The 19,228-nt window shown below is 41.4% G+C and overlaps 1 protein-coding gene and 1 long non-coding RNA gene across 7 annotated transcripts in view; one reads left to right on the top strand and one right to left on the bottom strand.

Annotated features, from left to right (window-relative positions):
• il1rapl1a (interleukin 1 receptor accessory protein-like 1a) overlaps positions 1 to 19,228 on the top strand; it is a 254,557-nt gene that overhangs the window by 149,854 nt on the left and 85,475 nt on the right. For all 6 annotated transcript variants that reach the window (XM_071478284.1, XM_071478295.1, XM_071478324.1 and 3 more), the window contains 3 exons: positions 8,407 to 8,692; positions 14,853 to 15,039; positions 16,329 to 16,482. In XM_071478284.1, coding sequence (XP_071334385.1) covers positions 8,407 to 8,692; positions 14,853 to 15,039; positions 16,329 to 16,482 — 627 coding nt within the window. The remainder of the gene's footprint in view (positions 1 to 8,406; positions 8,693 to 14,852; positions 15,040 to 16,328; positions 16,483 to 19,228) is intronic.
• LOC139621630 (uncharacterized) lies at positions 15,037 to 17,476 on the bottom strand. Its single transcript, XR_011691038.1, has 3 exons — positions 17,346 to 17,476; positions 16,308 to 16,383; positions 15,037 to 15,867 (listed from the first exon to the last, which is right to left on the bottom strand). It is a non-coding gene; the product is annotated as an uncharacterized lncRNA (long non-coding RNA).

The raw sequence follows: 19,228 nt of genomic DNA, 5'->3' as shown, positions 1-19,228 counted from the left end.
TCAAAGCTTCATCTTGCCTCTGAAATTACTCTGCCAATATGTATGTAAATGTCAACATCTACTGCCAGAAATTAGATTTATTTCATTTCCCTATTGTTCCTATATCCACCTCTGTGGTCCTCAGGTGCAGGTTCAGTGGTTTAATGTAACACTGTTGTGCATTACAGCACAATTTACAGTCTGTGCACTAGAAATAATTTCAGGAGGAAAAAAATAATATAGCAGGATGTAGAGAAGTGGAGGCTCTGATTTAATTTGCATACAGCAGGATATGTATTGTACTCATGGACAAACACACACACACACACACGCACACATAGGAGTAAAAGGTAATGGGGGAAATGGCCTCAAGGAACATATAAGCAGTAATAAGCTATTCATTATCTTTGAGATATTGTTGTGACCATTTAAATTGCATTTTTCACTGAACTGCCAAACACCACAGACACAATAGAAACAATATTGAACAATAACCTAGAAAAATCATACTAAATAAACAGAGGAATACAAAAAGAAAGGGGGCAATGAGATACTGCCACTACAGCATGTAGCTGTCACAGCATACATTAGCAAAAGTTCACTATTTTACTATACTTACATTGTGGGTCACGTTTAACCTTGAAGTGACACGTAGTGTTCACAAAAAGCAACTGTTTCTCTATGTTAAAATCAGGAATGAGACTATATTATAGATATGACCTTAGCCGTTAACCCAGAAACTATCGTGCTTTGCTGATTAAGTGAAAGATTTGTTGTTACAGACAGAAGGCAGAGTCTGGAACATAATTATAACTGTCATATGAGTAAATCAGCCAAAGTGGAACTAACATATTTCCAAAAGATTGAGGTAATAGGACACTTCCAAAACATGAATGTGAATGTCACCAGGATATTATCAAAATGGGCAGTTATAGTATGTATTGCTCCCTCCCCAAATACCATTATTATTCATTGTCCTGCTTCTGTTTTGGGGATAAAATGCTCTACGTGTTGAAACTACAGCTGCAGTATTTTGGTGGCTTTAGGTAGATGTAAACAGGGCGGTTACCATGGAGTCAATAGTTATGCTATGTGCCGCAGCCTGAGTCAATTTTTTAAATTTTTTTTCACCATTAAAAACATACTGAATTAGCTATCAGCAGTTTGTGTTTGCAGTATACCCATGGATGTACAGACAACTATCACTGGATCACTTTGATTCTGAAGAAAATTTGAAATCGTTATCATTCTGTGGCAAGTCCTGGAGTAACATACAGAGCATCTTCTCTCTGTGAACTCTGAGCAGATTTATGGATGTTTCTCTGCGGGCCATGGACATCAGGGATGATATTATCAGTCACACTGAATCTAAAAATGTGTGTATCATGTCTGTGTGTTCAGATTTGACTGGGTAATGACTCAGAGAGTGTGTGAATGGCATGGCATTTTGAAGACTAAATTAAATGATTAATTGGAAAAAAAAAAAAATCACCACATCAATCAAGAATGAAAATACTATTTCTCTCAGCCCTACAACAAACCTTTGCTGCCTTTGTGTCATATTTATAAATTGACTGTCAGTTTATCTAGAATTGTTTTAATCTGTACCAGTTAAATGTTTTTTTCTGGCTGATATTTTTTGAATGAAAAAATGTTCTATTTATTGTGTCTGTCTTCAAAAATTCTGGCTGATGGGGCGGCCCGGTAGTCGAGTGGTTAGGGTGCGTACCATGTTGAGCGCAAGACGCTCTTAGCAGGGCAGTCGCCGGTCCGACTCTTTCCTGCATGTCATTCCCCTCTTTCTACCCCCTTTCCTGTCAGTCTCCACTAAGCTATAATAAAGGCATAAAAAGCCCAAAAAAATAATAATAATTATTAAAAAAAAATAAAAAATAAAAATTCTGTCTGATTATTTTACAATGATCAAAGACAAACACAGACCCACTGTCCACAATGAAGGAGGATGTTTGTTTTTTGGTTTTTTTTGTGTTTTTTTTTACTGTGACATGTTTTTCCTGTCTTTGTTGTTGCAAAATTAATGAAAAGTGACATTTAAATTGTTAACCTTAAAAAAGTGACCTGAAACTGTAAATGTCGGCTGTGAGTTAAATGCTCCTAATGAGTTGGCAGCTGAATACCCCCACCTTGACTCCTCGTCCTTCCTTGATCTGATCCTCTCCATCACTGGTCCTTTCTACTTGTGGTTGTGCGTGACCTTCAGACCTGACAAATTTACTGAATCTCGTTAGGAGCTTGAATCATTACTCTTTAACTGCCTGTCATAATCAGATGACGTCAGCACTCTTTCACCTGTCCTCATGATTCTCCCCCTCGCGAAGTCACTCAAAGTAGTCAGCGACTGTAAACTTAACATAAGTTCAGGGAACCTTTTTAAGACATTAGACGAGCTTGGATACAGTAAGAGACAATAGTCAGCTTTTTGAACAGCCCTGAAATATCAGGGTGCTGCCGTCTGATACATTCCTGCTGTAGGGAAAAAACTGATGAATTAAAAGTCACATTAAAATCACATGACGAAAAACCAGTTGAAAGTATAAAAGAAGAATAAAGCTTTTACTTATTGTACCATGTTGACACTATCAAATGTCAAAATCATTCATTTAAAGTCGTCATGACAGACAGAGAACAACAAACAGGAAGGGAGATTTATATAAAGTAAAGTTCTGTTCCTGGTCTAACAGTTTTTTGGATAAACAGCAAAGGTAAAGAGGAATTATCTGTATCGGTTCACATTTGCATATAAATGAACAATGGTCGATTGTCAGTGAAAGAGATGGATGTCGAGACAGAAATATGGAGTGGCACGGCACAGCGCAGCGGAAGAGATTAAAAAGACACATATCAAGTTACTTAGAGTAGTTACAAAGACAAGAGGAAATACGGGAAAGAAGAGGGAAGAGTATTAAATGCAAATACTGACACACAATTGTAAAATAGATACAGTATGTGCGTCTAGTAAAATATCTGAAATACTCTTCACAGAGATCATTTAGTTGACAGAGGTTCTGACTTGATACATTTATAAACACGTGCAGGAAAGGTCTGGTGTTGATGTTAATTCAGACCATGTCAGCTCCTGTTAAAACAGGAACAGGCTACATAAACTGAGTTAGTTCTAGTGTTGTGGATCCTCTTCAACAAAGATGGATTTTCCTCACCGGCTTCAAAAAGGCCTCAGCCTGTAATTGAGCTCACATAATTTTTGTCTTTCTGAACTGTATCAATTGACAATTAACGCAGAAGTATTTACATGATCAGCTCTGCTGTTTGTTAGCTTCGTGGTTTGGACTAAGATTGATTATTTTCATGACTAAAATATATAATTCATTGCTGTTGCGACAAAACAAGAACTCGAACAAACATAGGACAGGACAAAATTAATGGAGCATCATGTCAGTTGAGACCGAGCACTGATTGCATCAGCTGATTTGCATCAAATGTTTCATTCATGATTCACAATCATTGGCTCATTCAAAACTATGGCTATCAGCTGACTAGTAATGTCCACTCACATTTACACAGACATACAGCACAGCCATAATAACCTTAAACTCCTTACTGTTACTTAACGCAAGTCTCTTTGACTGAGTCATATTTCTGCACAAATGTAGCACAGACTTTGAGAAAATGTAAATGAATCCACATTTACCTCTACACTGTTATATGACTATTAGGAGTTGGTACATTAAGATAATGAGTTGTTGGTGCTACTCAGCTCGGGTGCATATTTAAACCATTTGACAAGGTTTGAGAAGGTGCAACAAGATGATGCAATTAAAAGAGCACCAGTCAAACCCCAAACACTCAAAAACATGGAGAATCGTATGGAAATATGGCATTTATGTTTTTGTTTCATGTATTAACTTGAGAAATGTTACAGCCTCCTCATCAGTCTGCACAAATTAGCCATGTTCTGTCTCTCCAGTGGAGCAGAAGCTATAGTTATGTTTAAGTCACATGCGTGTGTATGTCATGATTTATTCCCTTTGTCGCATTTGGATTTTATCGATATACTGACTTTTCCAACACAGCCTTTTTTTTTTTTGCAATAATTACATTTTTTCTTTTTAATTAGTGAGTTATTTCATGTGCAGACTGAAAACGTGATAAAAACAGTTTTAGTTACACAGGAGGAAACAACCGGGATTCTACCACGAAAGGGTAAGACTCAGGTTGTGGTTAACTGTGTTAATCCTTAAATAATTAGTCTTGAGGCTGAAGTAGAGACAGGCAGAGAGACATTGAAAAGCAATGAATCCAGCAGAGAGGTAGGTACCTGAGCCAATTTTGAAGACTAATGCAGGAATGGTTTTGCTGCACATTTGTTGCTCCATATATCCAGTTATCGCATGTTATCTCATTGCAGGGGATTTAACAGTAGTAAAGTGTGCAGCACAGGAAAGTCGTATGTAATTGGGCAAAAGATAGGTGGTGATTATAGGGCTTACTAGCACAGTGAACCATATGCTATAGATTCTGCAAGATTACTTTGAGTGGTCTGCATGGCTCTTAGCAACCATACCTGCAGTTGTGGGGCCAGAAAATCATGGAAATCTATAGTACGTAATTAGCCTTTGTCTAGACTACATTGGTGAAATTCCATAGTGGACAATGTCAGTAATTTCTTTGCCTCCTGTGTTACTGGTAATACAAGATGTTTGTTCTGTAACGTAATAAATTGTTTCATATGAGAGTAAACTCTACACAGTAATGAAAAGCATTGTTCTAGAAATCAGTTAGAAAACACAAAATAGGCCACGGAGGAGGGAAATCATCAACCAAGCCAAGTTAGAGGAATCAAGTCTGCTGGATAGGGAGATAATGATGGAGTCACGTATGCAGAGTGGGTGTAAACTGAAGAGGAGAAAAAGAGAATGAGAGAGACAGAAAGTTATTAAGAGTCCTTACCCACATATAGATCACTGAATGTCTTCATGGCCTGTGAGAACCCTGCCGCCCACCAAACATCTGATAATTACACTTCATTAGGAGAGCAGGTAGTGATGAGAGAGGAGAGGCCGACCACTGAGAGCGTCATGAGAGCAAGTGAGAGACATGCAAGTAGGAGAGCAAGGCACACTGGAGTGATATACTGTTTTGAAAGGATAATGGGAATTTGATTATGCGGGAAACAAAAGCAGTAGCCCACTCTGTGTGTGTGTGTGTGTGTGTGTGTGTGGATGGGGTTGTTGCAAGTGTGCATTTGCTTATTTGTGTGATTCCATGAGTGTTTATGCATGAATGTGGGTAAATTTATTCTAGCTCAGGGGTCTGTATTTATTGCCTTGGTTTAGTGTCACACTAAGACGGACAGGTCTGCCGTGATGCAGAAAGTAATAAGGTTTCTATGAGACACACACACACACACGCACATACATATATCCTATAGCTTGACATTCTCTCCTTGCTGCCTCCTTGCACCAGCTGTACATATGCCCTACACGTCATGTGATTGTTAGGGCATCAGCAGCAGAGCAGCAGTGGCCAGTCGAGGAGTGCTGCAGCTTACGGTGCTGCAGTAAGATCCAGTGGAGCAGAGGTCAGTTTCCTCCGGTCTGACAGCCATGTGGGAATATGTCCATATGGAAAACATCCTTTACACTATGGGCTTGTCTAAGAGTGGCTGAACAAAATCGCTACAAAGGTGTGATGTCCCAGAGGTGCAGGTAGGGAAAGAAAGAGATCCTGTGTGTGTGTGTGTGTGTGTGTGTGTGTGTGTGTGTGTGTGAATCTGTTGTCAGCAGGGAGAGTGAAAGGTGGGGACTGCAGTATTCCTCCAGCGGGAAGCATTGATTTTCCGGCCCAGCATGGGGATGAGGGAAATGTCAGCCTCTAATTGAGTTGATAAAACCATTTTAAGTTTCAGACGTAAATATGACCCCCCCCACACAAAAGGCCACCATATTAGATAACTCCCAGTGGGGAGGTCTGTTAGGAATGAAAGGTGTCCATACCCTTATGCATGTGGAGGTGGCACGCCACCACTAACAACAAGTCCTCCAACTTGTCTCTACCCTTGGGTGCAACCTTTGAGTATAGGACCCTCATCGTCATGGTAACAGTAATTAAAACCATGATTAAAGTTCTGGTACAGTCACAGTTTGGTCAGGTTTAGGCACAAAAACTGCTCCTTCTTTGCTCCCGTCATAATGAGCTGCTTACACAGACGACCCATGGGCTCATTTTTTACAGGACGACAGTCTCCCACTGAATAAAGTGTTTTTTCATCGTGAATGAGGATACAAGCTCATTAGAATAAAGAGTTTTTGTTGTGGCAGAGAGGGTAGAAATGGAGCATGTGAGAGAGAGAGAGGCAGAGGTCATATCCATTAGAGGTGTAGAGGGTGAATAAAGAAAGGGTTGAATGAAGCCTCCACTGTCCCTGCTGATTAGCTGATTGATATGCAGGCAGGCCAGAAGAGTTACCTGCTGCCTCCAATGGAAATTCACCCTAATGTTAGAGAAGAAGTAGTTGTCTGTGGTTCAGTGTTTCCTGGTCATTATCTCTTATTTCATGTTTAAATGTTCAAAGAGGATAGATGCACAAAATGTTTGGGTTGTGCTGTTTTTGCTGGAATAATGATGGAAAATGTCATTGTGGTTTTTCAATTTTATTTTGAAAAAAATGATCTCTATTGACAAAAAAGGCTTATATGCAGAACTTAAATTGTTAATAGTGTTTATCAGTAAGATGCCTAACAGTTGATTGATCAAATTTAAAGTTGAGAGCAGTGCACATGAACATATATGAGAGTGCGCGCGTGCTGTTTGCATCTGTGGGGGCTCTTCTCTCATTATTAGGAGTGATAATTAGACAGGGTTTCACACAATTCACCTGCACACACACATACACACAAACACATGCTTTGTGTTTCTCTCATATTCAAATGTAGGCACACACACATATTTGTGGATAAGCCTACTGGTAATTAACAGACATAATTAGGCACACAGACGTTCGTATAGGGAATGCACACTCATGCAACCACACACACGTACACACACACACACACACACACACACACACACACACAGGGAAAGACACACATTACTTCCCTGGTAATTAAGAGTATTAATTACAAGCATAGCTGTCCCCATGAGGCTCTGTATCACTCACAGACTGGCACGCAGCAGGGTTCTTATTACTTTATCTCACCACACCATCACCACTTCTCTCTCTCTCTCAAGCTCTCTGGTTACGCATGCACCCGCATGCACTCTCTAATATACACCTGCTGGATAAACAAATGGTAGTTAATTAGTCAGAGACTGATAGCTGGCCACAGGTTAACTTCCGCTAGCTTGGGAATTGAGAGAGGTCTGCTCGCTAGAGCCGGAGCAGAGAAGTTTGCCTGAGGGGCTGTGCCAGTGTCTTTTTTGTCAAATGTCCTTTCAGCCACCTCTTTCCTCTGCACCTTGTTATGCTGTATCAACTGAAGTATATACTTCACAGATCTTCAGACTTCAGACTTCACAGGCTGGGAGATACTATTTCAATCTGTATTACACGTGTTCTGATCTTGTGATTTATCTGTAAAATGAGCTACTCTGCTTTCACTTTCATATACATACTTTCCTAGTTGGACATGTAGGCAAGTCTGTCTCAGTCCATTTAAAATTGATGCTAGCTGAACTAGCCTGTTAGCTCTGGACAGAAAACTGTGAGACAAAGAGCCTTAGCAAAAATCTGTTAGACAAAGAACATGCCAGGTTTGAAGGGCTTGAGACATATTCCCAGTTAATGATCTGGCCTTACACTCTGTGACACTGGAACTGTGCTGCATCCTCAGCACTTGGAGGAGCCTGACATCATTTATGGAGATACTTTACAGTTCATTCCCAAATGTCACAGTGGTCGCATGTCTGGATGCTGCAGGAGAGCGTCTAAGCCGTCCCTGCAGAGGCAAGGGTGGCACACATGCCCTGAATGTGTGAGCGGCGTCCCGCTAGCAGGAGAGGAGGTGGATCCACCACTGTAAAACTGCAATCCTCCAAAATCTCACATAATATAGAGCAAAAGAAAGTGAACTACAATAATATCCATGCATTGCATCTCCATGCAATGTTCTACTTGTTCACTGTAAAGAGCTTAGTGTCTCATTACTAATAAAGCTGTTTTAGAGAGTGTTTTCTAATAAATAATAAGAGGATTATTGTGGGTGGTTTATTACCTGGTAATCTTCATCCTTCTCACATGTTCTTGTAAAATAACTTGAAGATGCAGAATATTGCTGTATTGTTCTGCTGGAAGTGTATTATTTTTTTCTATGTGCTGTAATCACACTGTACCTAGTGCTGTATGTGCTCGTTTATATTTCATTTATTTTTTTATATTTTCTGTCTCTTTTGTGTTTTTTTTCTAACGCCCTTGTTATGTGTCTCTTTCTCTCTTCTGTTGCTTTGCAGTGGACGGCTGTACAGACTGGTCAGTGGACTACCTAAAGTACCGGGTGCTGCAGGGAGAGCCGGTGCGGCTGAAGTGCGCTCTGTTCTATGGTTACATTCGGGCCAACTACAGCCAGGCACAGAGTGTGGGCCTCAGCCTCATGTGGTACCGCAGCTCTGGCCTCGGCCACAGCGACTTCGAGGAGCCCATCTCTTTTGACGGCGTGCGCATGAGCAAAGAGGAGGATGCCATCTGGTTCAGACCTGCTGACCTCCAGGACGTGGGCCTCTACTCCTGTGTCTTACGGTAAGAGGAGAAAAAAAAAAAAGCAGAAAATGTGAAGGATGATGCATTAAAAACCAGTTATGTTATGTAATTTTGTCTGGCTGCAGTAAAAATCCTATAAAATCCTGATTTTTATCAAACATTCATTCACTTCTTTTTGCAGATATTTAGAGATGCAGACTAATACCAATCACTTTTATGTGTGTTGAGTGTAGAGCAGGAACCTGGGGTGCAATTAGCTTGACTTAGCAAGAAGACTGGAATCAGGGGGAACAGCTACCTTTGCTCTCTCAAAAGTTCAAAAACACAGCTACCTGCACCTCTAACACCTTCTAATGAACATGATGTAACACCATTGAATATGTACACAAATATGCAAAAGAGACACTTTGTAGTTGAAAGGGTAGTTACATGCTAGCTTCTGTATGATGACAAGAACTTAAGAAGTTATTGCTCCCCTGCTGTTTACCGATGAAATAGTTACAGCACAGAGTGCCCCATAAAATCTCTTTATGCTAAGCCAGGCTTATTGCCCTCCAGCTTTTCCTCTGTACTCGATAGAAAAGACATGGGTGTATACATATGAGCATATTAATGATCCTCTCACTTAACTCTCATAGAGAAAGCAAATAAGCAAAATGCTGAAACACAGTGAGCCATAAACCACTAGCTACACATTTTTTCATTCTGATTGAAATCAATCCAATTGAAGATTTTGGGTGAACTGTTTACATGGGATGTGATTTGTGACGATATGGTGTTTACATGCACTGAAGTGATGAATACGTAATGCATTCATCTTCTTCAGCGACTATCTCTTTGGTACATGTTTGATCACGTGAAGCGGAGAGCTGTACAGCCCTACGCATTTACATCCGTTTAGAGGTAATGCGCAGAAAGAATGCATTTAGGAAGTAATCAGATTAAATCGTTTACATGGTACAATTTTTTATTTGATCGTTTTAAGCTTCAACCTGTGTATTCTGATTGAGGTGTTCAAATGGAGCATTTTCATTCCGTTTGAACTGATTATAATCAGAATATTAGCCTCCATGCAAACATACCTGCTGTGAAATGGCAAAGGTAGATATAAGAGACAACACACATACACACACTCTTTAGTGGACCGTTGCAGAGAGACTCCTCCTAATACAAGATGCGTAATTATGTGGCAGAAACTTATTAACCTTTACAGTGGAGAACATCCCTCAATAAACGGCTCATTGCAGCTCTTCATTTCAGAGAGTTTTTTTAATAAACCCAGTTAAAGGCCTTTTAAAGACCCAGAGATGCTTGCAGGATACATTGAGTGTGGCTGGGGGGCGCGTGCTCGTGTGCAGTGATATCCCTGCCCATTTTCATTAATACACTTTGTAGGACTAATCTGGCACAAATACTTCCTAATGCTGTCTTACTGTAAATTAAGCTGGACTTTGATTATTGACAATGTCTTCTAACAAGGTCGTGTTGCTATTCAAGTGTTGTGTTTGAAATTCAGAGCATGCTGTAATTCTGTAGAGCACTACAGTTGTAAAAAAATGCCCCCAGGTCTGTGTTTCTCAGCCTGCTCTTGGTGAGCTTGAGGGATTTCAAACCACTCAGATACCCTAATCAGAACACTGTGAGAGATTTGTCTCTGTGCTGAAATCAATTCTCTTTTTGTAAGGGAGTAAGCTTTTGAGTCACACATTTTAGCACATATGACCCAACCGCTATCCCCTGAAACTCCCTGCAGGCAAAGACAGGAAAAATATGCCTTCATCTTCTCTTTGCCCCAGTCAGATTTCGTACAGTACATGTAGCAGACCTTAATTTATGCAAACCTCAGACATCTGAATTACACCTAATATTATAACAACCCCCAATGACACTGCTAATCATGGACAAACATTACACAGTGATATGACTGTAGAGTTAAATCAACCCCTCTCTAACATAATGGGATTTATAAAATTTGTAATGGTAAGCTTTTATTAGAGAGCTAGTGTATTAGGTTGTTGTTTGATTTACTTTATTTGTACCTAATAAACTGCAGCTCAGTGGGTATAACAATCCAAAAACATAAGGAGTTACTCGGTTGTAAGAATGTCGTTATTATTACATGCAATTTAAAGCACATTAAGTGCCACCAGTACTGTGGTACTTGTGCCTATGCTCTGATACAACCCATAAGGGCGTCTCCTAATGTGGAATCCCTATAGCAGCAGAAGTACCAGACATTTGTTATCATGGTTACAATAATAAACACGTGGTTAAGCTCATGTGCCTCTCCCCTTCCTAGTCAAAGTGCCTGAAATGATGTGCAGTGCACTGCCTCAGAAATGTAACTACATGCCAAGGCTACGTACATAGATGTTTTGACCACACTGTCAGTTGCGCCGGCGGTCGTAATCCTGTTCACACTGTGCATACATTTCTTTTTTGATATGTACTCTTTCATATGTTTATAACCCAAAAATATAAAAGGGTAACAAAACAATGCACAGCACTGCTGCTTTAAAATTAGTAGAGGAAAGCAGATAACCTGCAGAAAAGGGCCTATGATATAACATAAGTCTTGAAATCTTGCGCTCTACCAGGCGAGCCACCAGTGCACAGCACTACATGAACCATAACTAGTTTACTTGACATTCTATTATTCACAGCACGGGATACAGGACAAATTGCTTCCTGTAGGCTTATTGATTCAATATGGCACACAACATTTTATCTTCAAATATGAGACGATCCCATAAGCGACGACCCTAGTGGGAAACCTAAAGGTAGCCTACAAGCGGATAGGCGGTTCTTGTGCGTACTATGAAATATATTCCTGCCAGCGCCACTGCGGACTGTGATAGCTTGTGTTTTCTTGAGTCAATATGAGTTGCATGAAGAATGCATATGAGGAATTAGGTGATAGTGATGGCAATGATCCATTTAGAAATGATAATGGCAGCAGTTTTTACTTCAATGATTTTATTGTATCACAGTTAAAGTTAATCTTGATGTAAACACCCTCAAATTAAAGCTGATAGTCTGTACTTTAAAGTCAGAGGGAATGTTTCATTTCAATTCCAGTGCGATGAAGTACGAAACGCCAACACACCAGAAATGTGTCACTGCCCTAATGCCTTCTGACTGCACTGTATGTATGGCAGGATAGTTTCCAGAAGCTCTGGCCACGTTGCATAATATCTCTAAATGTAGGTAAATCTCTCTGTGTTAAGTTCAGCTTTCCACCGAAGCCCTCCAGATGTTTTTCTCAGAAAGAGATACGGAAGAACACCGAGTCACTGAAGTGTGTGTCTTTTTGTGTATATATTGCGTTCATGCGTGTGAATAGTTATCTTTGTCCTTCTCTGTCTGGAAGTTTAAGGCTAATCTCCAGTTCTCATGTGAAGGTGACTTCATTTACGCATCAATCTGCGCGTGCTTTCTTTGGTTTACTGTCTCTTTCACTCCTTCGCTCTTCCTCTGCCTCTCTTTCCTCTGCTTGCCCCTTCCTCTGCCATCTCACATGAGGTTTGAGGTCTTCCTCACTGTTTCTCACTTACACACACACACACACACACACACACACACACACACACACCGCCACAGTCCCTCTATGTTTCACCTGATAAATTATTTTCTAATGATTTCAGTAATGAGTCTGTGTTCTGGAGTGGGTGACACCATGTGTATTTCCTTCCCATGATTACATTATCCAACATGCGGGATAATAACGTCTGGGGAATTACAACTAACGTGAGCCGCAGACTAATGTCCACAACTAATATCCAGCTACACTCAAATAGAATGTGACAGACGTGAAAGACACAGCAGGTCTGAGCACTGACCCCCGGCTGTCCATCAATCAAGCAGCACCACTGACACCTTCCCACAATGCCACAGGGTGACTGCTGTGAATATTTTGAATTTTTAACTATTAGAGATGTCTCCTATCAGCTCCCTGGGGACTCCAGTGGCTCAGGTGCACTTCTGTGAGAGGTCATTTCTGATCATCTCCCCCATTATGTCAACAAGCAGGTTGGGGTTTGTGGGGTTGATTTTGTAGGTGGAGGAATTTGCCTACATGTGCATGTATGTGTCCACATTTGTATTGGTGTGCTTGCATGGTTGTGTTTTTTCTTTAACTAAATATATTGTTCAAGTGTACTTTGTGAGCCTACAGCATAGCATCTTCCCACTCTGTTCCCTCTAGATAGGAGGCATTGAGTCGATAATGTTAGATTTCAGCACCAAGAGGGCATAACTCTGTTGCAATATCTTGCATCGTACTTTTGCTTCCTACAGCATTTTCCAGATGCCCTTTTAGTCATCTTCTATGTAGTAGAGGAATATAGCATCTTTTTATCTCATACCCAGTTGCTATTCTCCTTCTGCTCCCCTCATTGCTATCTTTACAGTCTTCCACAGCTGCACGCAGCCACATTTGTATCTTTAGCATGTGTGTTCACACACACGTGTGTGTGTCTACATCTGTGTTTTATGGCCCCAGGGGGTCAGAGGTGTTTATACGAGCGAGGGTGACTCCCTTATTGCTTCCATAACCTGAGTAGATCATATGAAACCCTGTCATTTACAGTGAATGGGAGCATCTGGCAAGCTATAAATGTAATGTAATGAAATGAAATGAAAGCCCATATGGCTTTACGCACAGCGTCCCATTTCGACCAATCGACGGGCTGACCCAGTCAGATCACAGCCAGGCTGGGGTGGGCAGCAGAGGTTAAAAACACAGACAGACTTACATTATAAAAGTAGTTTTAGTCTGGATCTGTTTTTCATGGTTTGGACAAGGCCTCTCAATTCCAGTTGAGGGAAATTTTGAAGGAGCTATTTGTCTGTATTTGCTACATAGCCAGCGTTAGCATTAATGTCTGTTTACTTACCAGTCGTTGCAAGTTCACAATCAAACTTCATTCCTTTACTCGCCAGGAGCTGCCTCTAGCCTCCTGTCTGCCCTGAAGTGGTAGTGATGTTCAGAGAGTGTATTTTAACCTCCTTCTTGTAAACACAACGATAGCCGAAGCTCTTGTCAAGCAACAATCACCACCACCCGCTCATGGCAAGAAACCACGTTCAGCAGCAGAGAAAATTTAATAATGAAAAAATGCTACTCCTAATCACACTTCCACTTTTGTAGCAACAATGTGGAAACAAGCCCTTTCCTCTTTCAACATGACATGAAGTCCCCATGCAGTGCAGTGAGGTCCATAAGGAAATTGTTTTACTAAGTTCAATGTGGAAGAACATAACTGTCGTGCACAAAGCCCTGACCTCAATGCAACCCAGGTGGAAGTGCAGGATAAACAGGAACATTGTCAGTAAAGCTTTTGAGGCTGAATAAAAATTTCAACTTTTTCAGCAAATTCCAGCAGCAAGGCTCCAAAATTCAGTGGAAAAACTTTCCCCAACAGAGAAAGAGTGGAGGCTGTCATCAGCAGAGGTGTCAACATACTGTGAGTGGGGATCCTTGTACTTTTGGCCATGTTGCGTAAGTCTGGTAGGGAACACATTGTCACAGTCACTTCTGGGGAGGCGGGTGCGTTGTGATGGCATTGTGTCAGTGGTGACAGGGGCTGAAATGATGGTGGCTGATGGTGGCTAATGATGATGATTACGACAACATTAATAACAGAGGGAGAGAGAGAGAGGCATCCTTCACCTCTGCCAGCTTGTGCGCATCAGAGGTGAAGTGTGCTGATGGTTGCCGGGAGACGAGGGGGGGATGTGCAGAGGGGACCAACTTCTTGTGATGACCAAGCAGCTTTCCCATCCCTCATGTCGTGAGGCCCGCTCAGTGTTTGTCTCTTCTCTGATTAGCATTCCCAGGCCCGGCTGACTCCCCCCATAAATCCAATAATGGTCGTGAGCGTGAGTCATTGACTCGGTAAAGCTGCTGAACACGTCATTATTGCTAACCCCACAAACACGGGAGGAGGAGGGAGACAGAGGAGGGATGGAAAAGGATGAAAACAACTAAAAGGGTATCAACGGGAGTAAACATAAAACTCCACTCGTTTGAGTGTGTGTAGTAAGAGTATCAGTGTTTCGTGTTTGTGTGAATGAACACGATGAAGGAAGACTTTTTCTTTCTCGCTTTCTTTGATGTAGCATCAGTGCTGTTTAATGATGCTTTCTCAGTGAACTCCCAGTATCAGCCAAGTCAAGTGTTGTTGTTCTCTGCCCACAGGAACTCAACATACTGCATGAAGGTGTCCATGTCTCTGACCGTGGCGGAAAACGACACAAATCTGTGCTACAACTCCAACATGAGGAGGACTGAGAAGGCTGAGCTCAGCAAGAGTAAAGACATTCTCTGCCCTGACATAGATGACTATGTTGAACCCGGCAAAGAACCAGACATTACCTGGTACAAGGTGGGTCGGCTTTCTGACTAAGCGTGTTTGTTAATGTGTGATTAAAGCTCTTCTATTGATTTGTGTGTCATTTGTATACTTGTGTGAATGTTCGCCAATGTTTTTTGTGTGTCTTGAATACTTGTATTTGCCATGTGTCAGGAAAAAGTAATAAGGAGGGCATCTGTCTCTGTGATTATACAACCGAGAAATATTCTTGAATGGTTCATTGGTTTGTTTTCATGTAATTTCTTGGCTGATTATGTTTAAAAGCCTTGTTGGAAACTTGCTTCCAGATCACTTAGGCAGATTATGTGTGTATGCAAATGATGACAATGAATTACATAAGCTATGTTTGCTGTGTACTACTGTCAGAGTCATGTAAAGAGAAGAAGGGCTGAGCAGAGGGCAGCCACAGAGATGGCTTTCATAATCAACACAAAACTTGTATGAAGAGAAAATTCTGTAATGTCACTCTTTGCCCTGAGGAACGAGTGGATGTCCTCCAATCTTCTCGTCCCTGATCTTTATTCAGCATGCACCCCCTCATCCCTCACCTGGGTTCTTGCCTTTCCCAGGTCAGGCACAGCCTGCGGACAGCATAGTGCATCAGGAGAAGGGCTCAGGCCAGACGATTCACAGGCAGATCAGCAGTAGATTAGCTGGCCGGGCTCGACCTCTAGGTTTTTCCAGAATTCAATTACGGCCTGGGTAATGACTGGGAGTCCTGGAACCCAGAGTTATTTGGATGACTGTGGAGCCACAGTGATTGAATTTGAAGGTTGCCGAGAGCAATGGTGGAATAGAATCCGCCGAGCCAACGTTGTCCCTACCAGAGCGCCAAGGGGGCTGGAGAGGGGATCATGTCATGGAGTCACTCATTGTGCCTGCACATACTTATTATCACACACACACACACACACACACACACACACACACACACACACACACGAATACATCGACGCAGCACAGACACATTTATTTAGCCAGCAGAGACCTCCTGTAAATAACATTCTCTGTCCTGTGTGGATATACTGGAGTATTGCATGGAGCATATTCAGTTCAGTGCAATAAATCTTGATCAGATAAGTAGGATAATAGCTAAGCCTTATCATTTTACCGTATGGAGTTTTTATGTCAGAGTGCCAAGCTTTGCATTGCTAGCACTTTATCCACTTTCTTAACGCTGAGTGACATTTGAAAGCTTTTGTGTCCAGCTCAAACCATTTTGAAATGTTGTGGATGTAATTCTTTATGAATTTTGAGTTGATGTTCTGAATTTGACCTACCTGTCCTTCTCTAATGCACAGGAGTGCCGTCCAAAGCAGTGGCGTGCCAGCATCATCCAAAAGAGAGACATCCTGTCTATCCAGGAAGTAAAGGAAGATGACATTGGAAATTATACCTGCGAAATCCAGTTTGGTGGTTTTGTGGTCAGGAGGACAACTGAACTTACAGTTACTGGTAAGTTTTTAGGAGGAGGGGGAAAAAACATGAAAAAGAAAGTGTGATTTTGTATATGTGGATTGGCTAGAGGTGTCTACAAATCTTACTGTAGCAGTTGAAACAGTCAAAGGTACTTGCAGAAAAGAAATGAAGAGTAATAAACGCACAAACACACACATACACACACATCACTGAGCACTGCAGCAGTGTCCTGCTGCTCTGTTAATTGCTGGGGGAGGTAGAATGCTGTGGCCTGGCCTCTATCCCTTCTTCTAGCTCAGCACTTTCCCGCCAACCAAGCAGTGTTGAAATATTTAAGGCTATGGGCTAAACCCCTTCACACAGAGAGCTAAAGAGCCAGGACCAAGGTCAGGAGATTTACAGTACACTCAGTCTGCTCTCTCTGTTTCTATCCATCTCTCTCTCTCTCTCTCTCTCTCTCTCTCTCTCTCTCTCTCTCTCTCTCTCTCTCTCTCTCTCTCTCTCTCTCTCTCTCTCGCTCAGTCTTTGCCTTGCACACCTGCAAGGTGAGCACATAAATAAATGCCTTCATGTGTTCTTTATTAGAGTGACCGTCCTGCCAGGTCAACTGCTCTGATTAGGGTTAATGAAAAGGTCCAGTCCAGTTATTCTCTCTCCTTTTCTTTCGCTCAAGCCAGTTGCCATGGTCCCGCTCATTGTATTCTAGTGTTTGATGCCGCCTATTTCACTCTGCCCACCAGGGTCACATCATACAAATAAAAGTGTAAAATTGTGGTTGTAATGTGCTCAGTGATGCTGTAGGAAATGAAATCGGCGTTGCTTGACCTCCATTTCGGGATCCATCCAATATGAAAAAATAAATTACAAAACTCTATAGTTTCAGAAAAGTTTGTATGTACCTTCATCGCATCAGTTTGGATGGTGTGTATCATAAAAATATATATTTAGGATTAATGGATTAAAAGTGGTGAGCCACATTGATTCTCCATGGATTCACCCTTCTCAGCAATCCTGGTTGTTGTTGGTCAATGCTTCATGTTGTGTGTTGATGTGGTTCTGTGTGTGGGTGTGTGTGTGTGTGTTATGTTTTCCCCCCCAGAAATAGTGTTAGCATTTGATTAGTATCTTGTGCGGTGTTTATTTGTGTGGCTGGTCATTGCTCTTGTGTGATATGAGCGTGATAGCAGTGTGCGGTACAAAGGCTGTTTGCTATCTAACAAAGATCAAACAGGAAGATACGTACCTCACCCTGAGCACGGCTGGCTATTGGATAAGGCTGAATGTGAATCTGTGAGGTGTGGCTTTGTAACTGGTTGATCTTGTGATTGATGGATCTGCATTTTATCCTCAGCGGGGCTCAGTGAGTATAAGACAGGTAGGAGGTAGATTTAATTTTATCACTATTACCATCACAGCAGAATATTACTGAGCTCAGCATTTCCCTGTAAAGAGCCTAAATGAAAAATTCCTTGGGACATGCATGAGCAGAATATAACCTATAACATGTCAGAGGCCATCAGTAGATGGTCCATTGGGTCCTTTTTGAGGTGCTGTGCTACAGTTTAATGGGTCACTTTACCCATTTCAGAGGAAGCATAATTTCCTCTCTGTCTCTCATGGTATCTGTCTGTGAAGATTTTTGTATATTTCTCTCTTTTTGTTTTTGCCCAGGGTTTGAGAAATATACTATTAAGACTTCTGCCACGTACCACATACAGTAGACATCAATAGAATTCGTGGTGCTCCCAGCACTGGAAAATGTAAATAACTGGAGCAGTGTAGCTTTCCTTTGAGAATATCCCAGTTACTCAAAGTACTCCACATGCCTGTGCCGGGATGTTGCATCTGGAAAGACACTGTGCTGCTGTGTTTTTATTCTTCTTTGAGCAAGACAAACAAAATCCCCTCTACCTTTTGGTAGCAGTATAGGTCAGTGTGGCTAGGTAACCTTATTTTTAATGTGAATACGTGTTTCATGTATTTAGCATGTGTGATTATGTGCTACACAGTTGGAATGTTTGCCAAGTGAAAACCATGTCGACTGCATGCCGTATGTACTTTGGCTGTATCCTTGTGTGTCTGTTTGCCTGTCAGCATGACCTCAATGTTCTCTAATGGCGGCGGTCATAAAAGGTTTATTGGGTTATAAATATACACAGTCAACATTAATGATACAGACAGGAGGATGGAGAGAGTGGAAAATATACAGAAAGAGGCAGAAAGAAAGAGAAAGAAACGCTGGTCAAGTGAAAAACTATTCTCCTTCTATGTTAGCCCTCCTGTTACCTGTATGCAATGTGAGGTATGAATACACAATGAACCTGGCTGAACTATAGGGGTAAGAAAATATATAACTGAACGCTTTAGAGTTAAACCAACCCTGTGAGCAAGAGTGAGTCTGTGAGCAAGAAGGAAAGAAATAAGTCATTTTACATTTGATTATCTCTCCTTTCTATTGTTCTGTGTTTTTATTATTCTACCTAAACCACCCATAGTGTCTTGTACGCCGTTCAGTCATGGTTGCATACACACATATAGTATCGAGCCACAGAGAAACACCCACACACTGTCTGTAGATACCTTGATGCATGTTTCGCATAATGAAATGTCTATAAGTCATCAAAATGGAGGAAGTAATTTTATTTGATACACAGGGAGCAATGCTCTGTAGCTTTAATTCAGCAGGTTGATGTGTGGATCCCACAATTGTTTTTCTTCTCAAGGGACATAAAATAATTTACATGAAGCACATTTCCAAAATGAAGACTCAGTGCCCCCTTGT

Source organism: Trachinotus anak, unplaced genomic scaffold, assembly GCF_046630095.1.
Source record: "Trachinotus anak isolate AG129_WGS33_773 ecotype Australia unplaced genomic scaffold, CSIRO_AGI_Tana_v1 ptg000001l, whole genome shotgun sequence".
Taxonomy (NCBI): domain Eukaryota; kingdom Metazoa; phylum Chordata; class Actinopteri; order Carangiformes; family Carangidae; genus Trachinotus; species Trachinotus anak.
Note: the sequence above shows the minus strand (reverse complement) of the source record. Positions and strands in the feature narration are given on the sequence as shown.